The sequence below is a fragment of the Saccopteryx leptura genome, chromosome 4, assembly GCF_036850995.1.
Source record: "Saccopteryx leptura isolate mSacLep1 chromosome 4, mSacLep1_pri_phased_curated, whole genome shotgun sequence".
NCBI classification, from domain to species: domain Eukaryota; kingdom Metazoa; phylum Chordata; class Mammalia; order Chiroptera; family Emballonuridae; genus Saccopteryx; species Saccopteryx leptura.
Genome location: NC_089506.1, coordinates 40,265,093 through 40,279,070, shown reverse-complemented (window position 1 = coordinate 40,279,070; position 13,978 = coordinate 40,265,093). Strand labels below are relative to the sequence as shown.

Sequence of the window (13,978 nt, the reverse complement as noted above, 5' to 3'; positions counted from 1 at the left end):
AGAACTTCCTTACTGTTGTGGGTACAGTTCCAGATGTTTTTGTGCCTTATCCTTGTTCTCCCAGATCATCAAAGGTAGAGACATCTCAAAGGGGGCATGAACAGAGGTGGTGGCCATCCCTGGGTCTTTATAATCCCTCTCCTGTTTACTGGCTTACATTTGCCAGATCTAGGCTGGGTCTCTAGACTTTCAGAGACAGAAAAGCTGATTATACAACAACATGGTTTAGTGTTAAAACTAAAGTAACATTAATAACATCAGTCATATACTTATAATAATATTTAATAAATGAGTGAGTCATCAATAGTAATGAGTTCACATAAATAACTGCCGTTACTACTCTTTTTTTTTAACAGAGAGAGAGAGAGAGATAGATAGAGAGAGGGATAGTAGATAGGGACAGACAGACAGGAACAGAGAGAGATGAGAAGCATCAATCATTAGTTTTTTGTTGCAGCACCTTAGTTGTTCATTGTGCTTTCTCATATGTGCCTTGACCGTGGGACTACAGCAGACTGAGTAACCCCTTGCTCGACCCAGCGACCTTGGATCCAAGTTGGTGAGCTTTGCTCAAACCAGATGAGCCCGTGCTCAAGCTGGCTACCTTGGGGTCTCGAACCTGGGTCCTCGTCATCCCAGTCAGTTGCTCTATCCACTGCGCCACCGCCTGGTCAGGCCAGAATAAATCTTTATAAAACAACTTACTATAGTCAAATCTATCTTTCTATTTATATTTTGGTTGCTCTGCTACTGCCCACCATGAAAGCTGGAACGCCCACTAGTAGGCAGTAGGGACCAGGTTGACTACCACTGCTCTAGAGCAAACACACCGAGTTACAAAAGATAAGACAGGCCAACACAATGGAATTTCAAGGTTGATGACAGATTGAGAAGCTCAGAATATCTGATGGAATTGATAGGGCCAGTAATGACAGCAGAACCCAACACTTCCTATCACAGTGTGGCCATTATAGTGAGCTCAACCTAAGCCACATTTCTAATTCTGTGGGAAGCTGAGTTGGGCAATCATTTAATAACCCCACTAGAACCACCTGAAGTGAGAGAGGAGTGGTGATTCCTAGAAGGAGGTTTCTCTTAGAAGAAATAATGGGCCACTGTGGGTAGTTAATGATAGTTTCAGATTCCATAAAATGGAGTAGTAGGAAGACAGGAATGGAAATTGAAGGTATTTAAAAGGCTGGTTTGTTTGTTTGGGGCACTAATTAGTCATATCTCCAGTGGGCAAGGTAGAGCTCACTGATGATGAGCTCATAGATTATGACTAGTTTTATTTGCTATACCATTATTCTGAGTTAGTATTGAGACAAATGCAGTTTTAAAAAGTCTGCCCAGCAAAGTGGAGTGGTGTGAGACTAAAGCCAAGGGTGTTGAATACAATAATTGAACCTTGAGTTACGGAGGGTCCTTATGTAGAACATAGGGCTGTTTCTCTGTGAATTATACCATTTGATACTGGGTTTTAAATTGACCTTGAAGAGTTTCTTTCATCTGAAATTGTGTCTTTTTACAAAAGATTTTATTTATTCATTTTTAGAGAGGTGGGAGAGAAAGAGAAAAGGGAGGAAGGAACAGGAAGCATCAACTCCCAAATGTGCCTTGACCAGGCAAGACCAGGGTTTTGAACCAGCAACCTCAGTGTTCCAGGTCGACACTTTATCCTTATCTACTGTGCCACCACAAGTCAGGTGAAATTGTGTTTTAAAAATTGATATTAGGAGTAATCAAAATATTTTTTAGTTAAGTGAGAGTCAGAGAGACAGACTCCTGCATGTACCCCGAACCGGATCTACTTGGCAAACCCTCTACCAGGTGTTGCTATGTTCATATGGGGCCATTGCTTTGTTGCTTATAAGCCAAGCTATTTCAGACCTGAGGCAAGGCTATGGAGAAATCCCCAGCACCCAGGGAAAAATTGCTCAAACCATTTCAACCATGGCTGCAGGATCAGAGGAAAGAGAGATAAAGAAGTGGGAGAGGGAAGGGTAGAGAACTGGATGGGCAATTCTCCTTTTTCCCCTGACTGGTATCAAACCTGGGACTTCCACACACTGGGCCAATGGTCTACCAGTGAGACAACCAGCCTAGGCACAATTAAAATAATTTAAAAATACAAATTATAATCTAGAATGCTTCTTAATCTAGAAAGAATAATAGAAACTTTATCATCTGATTTTTCCCTATCTTTTTTTCTTTACAGAGAAAAGTGAAATAAAACAGACTTTATAAAATCAAAATTAAGTATTAAATGTGAAATTCTATTTTGTCTCAACCTATTTCAGGACTGAAAATATTTTATATCGAAATAATGTTAAACATCAAATGTTTTATATCAAAGTAACATTTTGTATAAAATTTGCAAGACCTAAAAAAAGATGAAATTAAAAAATTATTTACAGCCATGAAGTTAGAGTTGAATGGACACATACACACATGCTTTTGAATTATAAAATAAAAGATATTTAAAGAGGAAATGTGAAGGCAAAGCATGTGCTCATTGGTTTGTACTTGAAATACATAATGTTTGCTTCACAACATTGCTGCAAAGCTTAGACTAAAGTCACCTAGGAAGCTGCTTGACTGACTAATGAGGTCATGAAGCCAGTCAGGGCTTCTGTTTCCTTAAGAGGGAACCAGTGTGTTAAAACTGGCAGGTATCCTATTATCAGACAATCTGAACACTAGGGAATTACTTTATTAGAAATATTAGAAGGAATAGAGTGAACTGAGTCTCTTTTAACCAGAATAGAAGCTGATGACTAAGGATGACAGGTAGATTTGGATTCAGAGCAGAAGATGATTTGAAGTTCGAGGATCGCAAAATGTATATTGAGGTAGAGGATCCAGCTTTATTTTATTGAGTCTGAACGAGAAGAGAGCTTCTCTCTTGAGCTACCTAGGAATTTAAGCTTGTCTGAGACTGTTTTAATTTCATAATATTGCCCTCTTTTGGAAGGGACATGGCAGCAATTGGGGTTCTAAAGCTTGGAAACACCCAGTAGTGACAGCATAGTGTTTTGAAAGGCAGGAACAATCATACAAAGACAGGGTTTGATTTCAGCAACATGGTATGTCATCAGCAGGCAGTTCCAATCTCAGAGGGGCTGGACTTCCCCAGAGAAGTTCTCATTGAGTCTATAAATGATAAAATAATAGCTAATTGATACCCAGAGTTGGGGCTCCGAATCACCGGGCTCTGCAGATCCTGAATGTAGCTGGGTTGTCTCTGAAAAGGATCCTGGTTGTTCAGTCCTCGTTGTATCAAGGTAAATTATTGTGTTCACCATTTGCTCATGGGCATGATTTTGGGACCATCTGTGACACAGGGACAGAACATTCATGACATGATACCATCCTTCTGATCAATAAATTTGGTTAGACATCTAGGTCAGCTTGGGTATTGAATCAGGAACATCACCTCCGGTTAACAATCTTCTGTTTTATTGTTACTCTGAAATCCTGAAAAGAATTATGACTGTGAATCTATAGCCACAGAAAACCTACTTATCATAATCAAATCACTCATTATTAAATAAATATTGTAAGAGAAATAGCAGATGTGGAAACATATAGATTGATAGGTACCAAATAAATCTACTTCAGAGTATGTCATAATTATTGTGTCATATGTATTTTCTTTCCATTTTAATTAAAAAAATAAAACATTTTTCACATTTTCTTATTAGAAAAGTATGCCCTAATAGTTGGAAACCTAAGAAATGGTCACATGATACATAAATTAAAAAAGTTAAAGACAGTAGTGAGATAGAAAATATTGTTGATTTTCCTGAGAATAATTTAAGCTTTTATTTCTCTTTCAGAGAAACATTTCAAAGCAGGATCACAGGAAACAGGCATTTTGAACTTAAATCCTGAGATATTTTAGGGCATAATTTCTATATCTTTTCCAAATGTAAATTCTTTGTACTATTTTTTTGCTCTATGAGAGCAAATGGACCTGCAGCTTGATTACAAGAATGTTAAAATCTAGCAATTTTTAAAGACTTTAATACTTAAGGTTTTTCTAAGACTCTGGGGGAGTATGTTGAAATTGATTATACTCTTATCTTTGAAAATCCTCATTCTTCCTTTGTTTCATATTCATTGTATATGCAGTAAAAAATAATTCTGGAAGCATGTTATAACAATGGATTCTAAGAATAAAACTTCTGCTAGGAGAATTGTTGGGTATGCAGATCTAAGAGTGTGTGTATATGTGCAACATCTGAGTGTAAGCATTTTAATTTCCTTCCTGGACAGCCACTTCTAGCATTTCAAGAGTTCACAGCAAACATTTTTATAAAGTAGGGTAAGCGACATGTTTGGAAATACATTTTTCATTAAAAACTTAAACAATGTATGTGTCTTTTCTTCTTGAGAGAGTGATGAAGAGAGGGAAAGAGTGGGGGGGGGGGGAAGGGAGATAGAGAGAAACATCAACTTGTTGTTCCACTTAGTTGTGTACCTATTGATTGCTTTTCATTCGGGATCGGGCCGGTGATGCCTGGATCTAGCTGAAAACCTTGGCTCCCCAAGATGATGCTCTAACCATTGCGAAACCAGCCAGGGCTCTTATGTATCTTTCAGAAATCCCTGGGATGTAATCCCTTGTCTTATTTCCCCCAACACACACACACACACACATTTTTTTATTGTGGTTAAAAAATGACATTTACTAGCTTAATTATTTTTAAATGTACAGTTCAATAATGTTAAATATATCCACACTGTTGTGACATAGAGCTCCAGAACTTCTCTTAACTTTAAAATCTGATCTATCTGGCCTGACCAGGTGGTAGTGCAATGGATAGGGTGTCAGACTGGGATGCGGAGGACACAGGTTCAAAAAGCCAAGGTCACCAGCTCGAGCGTGGGCTCATCTAGTTTGATCAAGGCTCACCAGCTTGAGCCTGACCAGGCGGTGGCACAGTGGATAGAGTGTCGGACTGGGATGCCGAGGACCCAGGTTTGAGACACCGAGGTCGCCAGGTTGAGGGCGGGCTCATCTGGTTTGAGCAAAGCTCACCAGCTTGGACCCAAGGTCACTGGCTCAAGCAAGGAGTTACTCGGTCTGCTGTAGCCCCACGGTCAAGGCACATATGAGAAAGCAATCAATGAACAACTAAGGTGTTGCAACGAAAAACTGATGATTGATGCTTCTCATCTCTTTCCGTTCCTGTCCCTATCTATCCCTCTCTCTGACTCTCTATCTCTGTAAAAAAGAGAAAGAAAGAAAGAAAGAAAGAAAGAAAGAAAGAAAGAAAGAAAGAAAGAAAGAAAGAAAGAGAGAGAGAGAGAAAGAAAGAAAAGAAAAAAGGCTCACCAACTTGAGCACAAGATTGCTGGAAGGAGTCACTTGCTCAGCTGGAGCCCCCTGGCAAGGCACATATGAGAAAACAATTAATGAACAACTAAGGTGCATCAATGAAGAATTGATGCTTCTCCTTTCTCTCCCTTCCTGCCTGTCTGTTCCCATTTGTCCCTCTCTCTGTGTCACAAAAAAAAAAAAAAAAAAAAAAAAAAAAGAAAAAAAGAAAGAAAAATCGGATGTATCTGTACTCATTAGGCAGCAGCTCTTAACTTTTCCCTCTCTCCAGGCCTTGGAAACCATTTCTAAATTGTTAATTGTTTCTTTGAATTTGTCTACTTTAGACACCTCATATAAGTGGATTCATACAGTATTTGTCTTGTTGTTACTGGTTTATTTCATTTAGTATGCCCTCAGTGTCCATCCATGTTATATTATATGATAGTATATTATCTTTTTTAAAGAGCAAATAATAATTAATTGTATGTATATACAACCTTTTGCTCAACCAGTAATCCATCAGTGTCATTTAGTTTGCCTCCACCTCTTGGCCACTGTGAACTACGCTGCAGTGAACATAGGTGGGAAGACATCTCTTGGGGAAACTGTTTTCAGTTCTTTCAGATATAAACACAGAGTAGGATTGCTGGATCCTATGGTAGTTCTATTTTAATTTTTGAGGATACTTCACACTGTTTTCTATAGTGATTGCACCATTTTACAATCCTGCCAACAGTGCAAAGGGATTCCCAACACTTCTTATTTTCTGAGGTCTTTTTTAGTAGCCGTTCTAATGGGTGTGAGGTGATAGCTTATTGTGGTTTTGCATTTCACTAATGATTACTGATTTTGAACATATTTTTATATATTTGTTGTGCACTTGTAATCATATTTAGAGAAACATGTATTCAAGTCCTTTTCAGTTTTTGAGTTTGGTCATTTGGTATTTTAATTGAGTTGTAACATTCTTTATATATTTGTATATTAACCTTTTATTAAATATATGGTATACAAATACTTTCTCCCATTTCATAGGTTGCTTTTTTACTCTGTTGACTTCTTTGATGCACAAATGTGTTTTAAGTCAGTCCAGTTTGTCTATTTTTGTTTCTGATGCCTGTGCTTTTGGTGTCTTATCGAAGAAATCATTGCCAAGTCCAATGTCGTGAAACATCTATGTATTTGTCTATGAGTTTCATAGTGTTTTTTTATGAGCCACATGATCTCACCTAGAGAGATTAATACATAATGTAGTTATTTAAAGAAACTGGCAAAGTATTTTCTTGAGTGGCTCTGCTGTTTTACATTTCCACTGGCAACGGTAAGAGGTCCAGCATCTGTATGTCCTCACTAGGATTTGATATTATCACTGATTTTATTTTTATCTTAGTTCTTCTAACACATGTAGTGATACATTATCATGTTTTAATTTGCATTTCTTTGACGGCTAGTTATGTTGAACATCTTTTTATGTCCTTACTTGTCAGCCATATATGTCAGTGAAACGTGTCTTCATGTCCTTTTTACACTTTCTAATTGGGTTGTTTGCTTTTTTCTGTTGAGTTTTACGTTCTTTGTATATTTTAGATGTGATTCTTTTGTCAGATATGTGGTTTCCAAGAACTTTCTCCAGTTCTCAGCTTTTCTTTTTACCCTTATAGTGGGGCCTTTTTCTTAGCTAAGTTTTGAGTTTTGACAGAGTCCAGTTTATCAGTTTTTTTCTTTTATGAATCTTGTTTTGATTTCAAGCCTAAGACTATTGTTTCAAAGACTTTCCCACATTCTTCTAAAATTGTTGCAGCTTTATGGTTTACATTTAAGTCAGTGATCCATTTGGGGTCCATTCTTGTAAAAGCTGTGAGGTTTAGGTTGTTTATTGTTTTTCCTTGTGAATGTCCAACTACTGCAGCATCATTTGTTGAATAGACTATCCTCATTGACTTACTTTTACCCTTTTGTCGCAAATGAGTTGGCTGTTTTTTTGTGGAACTAATTCTAGGTTCTCTCTTCTGTTATATTTATCTAAGTGTCTATTCTTCTACCAATGCCACCATTGTAAAATATTAAAGTGTGAATTGGCAAAACATAATTTCCTCCAAAGATAAGAGGGTGTGTTTTTTACAAAGTTGGTTTTTGTTACTCCTATTTTTTTCATTGCATGCTCGTTTATTTAGTATTTGTTTATTTTTATCTGCAGTATATTTCAAAAGGTTTCTAAAGTTTATAGTTAGTGTGGGAGAGATACAGCTTAAAGTTTTTCCAATATAATAATGTTTTATCTTTGTCAGTCAAATGATGTGAAATGATATCTTTAACTTTTTTCTATATATTAGTGAAGCTCCACATTTATTATTAAGTTTAAAAATGTAGCATTCTTTTGTGTATGTATTGACTTGTCGAGCAAAATTCTTGACTATCAGTTCTAATAGCTGAGTCAAAGAGTGTGTTGTTTTTCTATTTAGATAACAATATTTGCAATGTTAACTAATTTTCTTCTTCTCCTACCCACATTTTATGGCCCTTATTCCTTTTTCTTTTTTTCTATGTTGACTAAAACTCTCATACTTATTTAGGTAGGACAGAAGCCTTCTCTTTTTAAATTTGAAACAGAATTTAAAGCAGTAACATATATTTTTAAGTGTTCTAAAATAAGCCATCCTTTTATTCCATGAGCAAATTGCACACTCTTGGGTTCATTTAGCTACATATTCCTGTAAACTATTTGCATGTGAAGTTATAAATGAGATTGACCTGTAATAGCAAGTTTATGCTAGTCCCCAAAATGAGTTGAGATCATTTTCATCTTAGTGTCCCAAGGATGAAGTTCAATTAATTTTGAGTGGAATGCCTCAAAACTGTTTCCTATAACTTTGTTATATTTAGTGACTGTCCTACAGATTGATAACAGCATATATACAAGGATAGCTGATCCACTCATAATTAGACAAAAATGTTTTCAGTGCCCAACATATTTCCAGAATATGAAATAAATAAAAGTTTAGACTATTTAAAATAAAAATATGGGAATTATATAATATTACATGTTGTACGTGTTTGTATTTGGAATTAAACACCCTTAGTTTCTAATTTTCAAATTATAAGGGGATTAATTTATGAACTACTCTATACTCCTTTGTGACAGCTTAAGAGGATTTCTCAATGAATCATGAGCTTTACTGCACACATTTTAAACATTATTTGAGACCCCCCCAAAAGAATTAAAAAGTAGAGGACTGTTGTGTTTATTAGATTATCCTCCACATTGGACTCAGTACTTCTTAGGACATGACCTTGTGATGTCATTTGTTTTACTTATTTAGGTTTTTCAGTGATTCCATAGATTTCCTGGGCACCTGCTGGCATTCCAAGAAAGTTATTATGAAAGTCAAAGTGGCTTGAGAATTCAAGTCAATGGATCAAACTTGGTGCAGTTTTCTAAACAGATTTCAAATTAGAAGATATTTTCTGTAGATTATTCATAAATTCTCACAATCCGTGTGATCATGGCTTTTATCAAACAAACATACATGGATAATGTTATTTCAGAACCACCATTATCTCTTTGTGTTTTTTTTTTTTTTTTTTTTTTCATTTTTCTGAAGCTGGAAACAGGGAGAGACAGTCAGACAGACTCCCGCATGCGCCCGACCGGGATCCACCCGGCACGCCCACCAGGGGCGGTGCTCTGCCCCCCAGGGGGGCGATGCTCTGCCCATCCTGGGCATCGCCATATTGCGACCAGAGCCACTCTAGCGCCTGAGGCAGAGGCCACAGAGCCATGCCCAGCGCCCGGGCCATCTTTGCTCCAATGGAGCCTTGGCTGCGGGAGGGGAAGAGAGAGACAGAGAGGAAAGCGCGGCGGAGGGGTGGAGAAGCAAATGGGCGCTTCTCCTATGTGCCCTGGCCGGGAATCGAACCCGGGTCCTCCGCACGCTAGGCCGACGCTCTACCGCTGAGCCAACCGGCCAGGGCCTCTTTGTGTTTAAGTCATTGGGAAGGGATATTTTATTTGCTCCTCCGAACATAACTCTTATAAATATTTTTTCTTTAGCGAGAGAGACAGGGAAAGGAACAGACAAGAAGGGAGAGAGATGAGAGAGGAGAATAAACTCTTTGTTGTGACACCTTAGTTGTTCATTGATTGCTTTCTCATTTGTTCTTTGACAACGGGGCTCCAGCTGAGCCAGTGTCCCCTTGCTCAAGCCAGCAACCTTGGGTTCAAGCCAGTGACCATAGGGTCATGTCTATGATCCCACATTCTAGCTGGGTGAGCCAACTGGCAACCTTGGAGTTTCAAACCTGGGTCCTCAGGTTCACGCTCTATTCATTGTGCCTCCGCCCACCTGGTCAGGCTTACAAATACTTAACAGTTTTATGACAACACACAATTCTAAAATGTTGTCAAATACTAACAGAAAACCAAAACAAAATTCTTTAACTCTACTTCTCTCCCTTGCCCTTATATATTATATTAAATACTTGGATGTGGAGAATGAGTCTTTTTTTTTTCTTGAGCCTTTATGGAATATTTATTACTGTCATTAAATCATCTGTTTGATCTTAGAGAAGTCATAGCCTCTCTCAACTTAGTTTTCTTTGCTTGCAACATAGGAATGGTCATGCCTGGTGGTTGTGAGAATAACACTGTAAAACATCAAGTGAAACAGAAATGGAAATAGTGCCATCACAACTTGCTGCCCTTTCAAAGAAATCAGGCACCTTTCCAAAGATGAAGTAACAGTAACCCTTATTGCATGATATTTCCAGATACGGCATATGATGACCCACATTTTTATGCACGCACAGTTACTTGTACTTGCTTGAGACTTATATCATAAATATCTTAAGAGAAGAACATATACACACTTATCTGAACCTGTGTTTGTGAGCCAGAGCCTAGAATTTTCAGTGCTTTAACCTTAATTTTCTGCTAATAGTAAAATTTTAACCAAGTGGTAGTTAGTTCAGTTCTACTGCAGTTGTTTTGGGTGATGTTTGTAGGAAATAGCATCTTGAAAGAAAAATGTTATTTTCATTTTCAGGACAAAGGACCCAAGTTTGTTAATCACTATATGAATAAAAAAAACAATACAACAGCAATAATTCTATCCATGATTTTGATTTGCGAAGATAAAAATTTTCATTCCAGTGCACAATCATTATACTTAAGCATTGTTAAGTTTCTTGAAAATGAATGTTACTAGGAAATGTATTTAGCAATAAATTGGTGAAGAATGATTATTGTATCAAAGAAACAATTGGTAGCATACCTACGCTCTATATAAACAATTTATATCTTACATATATTCTATTACATTAGATTAGCAGAGTCATCAGGCTATGCAAAACCAATTTTATTAGGGTGTGCTGAAAGATTTAGAATGGCTTTCTGCCAAAATTTACCACATAAAATTTAGTCAGCATTATTCAGTTAGATGAAGGATCTTAATTCAGTGGTAATATTTTTAAGGTTTTGGTTTAGCTTTAAAGAAATAAGAAAACATGGATTGTTACATGTTAAACATAATCACACATCGATATCCGTTATTTGTTTTATTACTATGCCATTTTGAATAAAATATTAACTCTGTTTTTCTCCTAATCTGTAAGTAGGGCTTGGCATTTGCATGTCAAGCACAAAGTAGAATGAATGAGTTTCTGACTTGTTGGATGGGTAATCGAAAATCAAGTATGTTCTGTAATGTTACTGTATTTGTTGTGATAATGGGCCTAGTGACTTTCCCATTGCATTTCTTTCAGGTTGCTTTCAGCTATGTAATGTTTTCCGATCCCATGAAATGGAAATTGACCAGTGCTTGCTGGAGACCCTTCCCCTTGGCCAAAGGCAGCGGCTGGTGAAACGCATGCGTTGTGAACAAATCAAAGCCTACTATGAAAGAGAGAAGGCTTTTCAGAAGCAGGAAGGAGTACTGAAAAAACGGAAGCATGGGAAGAATCATAAAGTTCACTTTAACCTTGAGGACATGATACAAGATGCAGTTATTCATCATGATGACAAAGAAGGTACATAACATAAAGAAAAAGTTTTCTCATGTGGTTTTTCATGATTTCTATTGGCTTGTTTTTTGGTGGGAAGATGAAGGTTGAAATTTCTTTTAAATATTAGGAGCTTTCTTTTAACTGAGATATTCAAGAATAAATTATTTTTTCAATGAACAGAGTTAAACCTCTCAAGTCTCCTAGTAAAGATTAAAAATGCAAAACTTTGGTTAAATTGTATGTCTTTTTGAAGAATTACCTATCTAAATACAAGTGATTTCCTTGAAAATTGTTTACTGTAGTTATTAATGAAACTTTAAAAAATGAAATTGTTTCCTTTGAATATGAGATTATGTTGCAAAATTCATTATTAACTCATTCTTGAATAGATTGAGTTGAAAAGTCAGTTTCTCCCAAACTCAGGATATCGGAGTCAATTGGTTTGTCCCTTAAAATTGATTGGCTTGTAGTTTCAAATTTTATTAAGAATACTCAATCCAAGTTTCAGTTGTTTTTTACAAGACTATTAGGCTTAGCATCTTTCGTGTATTTTTGTGTATGATTTTTTTTCTGTTTTTGTTTTTAGAATCTAATTTTCAAAGTTCTAATGGATGGATTTTCTAAAACAGATATGCAAAGAGTATAGACCCTCAATCCACTGGCCACATTTCAAAGTCAGATCTCTAAAAACCAGTTTTTTTAATTAATTTTTTTGTTATTCATTTAGTGGTAAAACTGTTTCTGAACTATTTATATTTCTAACCTGTTTAATCTGGGAAAAATAATAAATTTAGTAACATATGTGGTCCCAAAGCTTTCAAATAGAGATCGTGGTTCTATATCTGACAGCACATTATATACAATAATAGCTACAATAAGAAGACTAAAATAGTTCTTTCATTGGTTGTATGTGGGCTTGTTAGAATAGAACAAAGGTTCTGAGATTTTTTTTTTTAACGCAGTGACAGTACCAGAGAATCTCTGAGCAGGAAAGTTCCTATTGATCCAATGCTCTTATTTTACACATGAAGGAATGGTCCCAAGCACTCTTACCTCTCATTTTATCATTCCCTTCCTGCTTATAGCTTTTCATTTAATACCATCTCCTCTGTGAAGGTATAAATACATGGAGGGGTGAGGGACACTGTCAGTCAGGTTCACTGCATCCTGCTGCTCAGCTCAGTGTCAGGGAAGGAGTGAAGTGGTTTGTCCAAGTTAATGAGGCAGTAGTTATCAGAACAAATCTAAATTAGAACACAGGCAGATTTAAGCCCAATACTGATTTAAAAGTAATGAAACAACAAAAAATTACTTGCAAAGTTATAAAATTTCTTGTATAAAATATTTACAGAACAAGATAATGCTTAAGTTAATGCTAAAATAAATTAAAATAGTCAAATAATAAATCCAGAGACCAAGAATTACTTATTGTATATACTTAAGACTATATATTTCTAAAAATAAAAAAAAAAATTGGGAAAACATTGAAATCATGATTAACTTTGAGTTGGGTTTTCTTGAAGAAATTGCTTTTTATACGTTCGATTTTTGAATGGCAATAAAGAGAGAGAATGGGACTGTAATGTTTCACATTTTGTTTGGTGTAATGACCAATATAAAGTATCCAAAATGATAAGGACAACAGAAGGAAAACCATACACCCATGCACTCACACATACATGTTCTTTGTATTCTTATAATCACTGTACTAAATTCTTTCTTATACTCTCTCCTGTTTATTCTTCATGACAAAAATAACACAAAAAAATTCTTAAGATTTTTAGAAAAAAAGTCTTCAGAAAGACCTAGTTTTATTAATAATGGAAGCAAAGATTGTGTTCAACTAAGATCAACATGAACATTAATGATGAAATAGTTGAGTGAGTTTTAGAACTCAACAAAACAAGTTTGAATTTCTAATCAGTTATTAAAATTTTAAGTACATTATTTCAATGTAAGTTAAAATATTTGTCCAAGGAGGGGTTTTAGCTCTGGCAACATTAAGAAAATGCTATAGACTGGGTGGCTTAAAGAATAGACATTTATTTCTCATGTTCTGGTGGTTTGACAGTCCCAAGATCAACATGACAGCAGATTTGGTTCTTAAATGTACTTTTCCCATGGCCAATTGGCTCAGTGGTAGAGCACTGGCCTGGCGTGTGAATGTTCCTAGTTTGATTCCTGGCCAGAGCACACAGGAGAATCACCCCTCTGTTTCTCCACCCCTCCCCTCTCACTTCTCTCTCTCTTCTCCTCCCTTCCTGCAGCCATGGCTCGATTGGAACTAGTGGCCCTGGGTGCTGAGGATGGCTCTATGGCCTCCACCTCAGGTGCTAAAATATGGCTCCAACTGCAGTGGAGCAAGGGCTCAAGATGAGCAGAACATTGCCCTCTAGTGGGCTTGCCAGGTGGATCGCAGTTGGGGAGCATGTGGGAGTCTATCTTTGCTTCCCCTCTTCTCACTAAATTGAAAATAAATTAATAAATAAAAGGCACTTTTCTAGCTTGAAGATGGCCATCTTCTCACTGTATCCTTGCATGGTGGAGAGAGGAAGCTCTGGTCTCTCTTTCTCTTCTAATATGTATACTAATGTTAGTATGGGGGCTCCATCCTTATGATTTTATCTATACTTGATGACCACTCAAAGCCCC

General features: G+C 36.6%; 1 protein-coding gene across 2 annotated transcripts in view; it reads left to right on the top strand.

Annotated features, from left to right (window-relative positions):
• Nucleotides 1-13,978, top strand: part of MYO16 (myosin XVI) — a 592,224-nt gene that overhangs the window by 132,547 nt on the left and 445,699 nt on the right. For both annotated transcript variants that reach the window (XM_066380569.1, XM_066380568.1), the window contains exon 2: nt 11,087-11,350. In XM_066380569.1, the coding sequence (XP_066236666.1) occupies nt 11,125-11,350 (226 nt within the window). In that variant the 5' untranslated portion in view covers nt 11,087-11,124. The remainder of the gene's footprint in view (nt 1-11,086; nt 11,351-13,978) is intronic.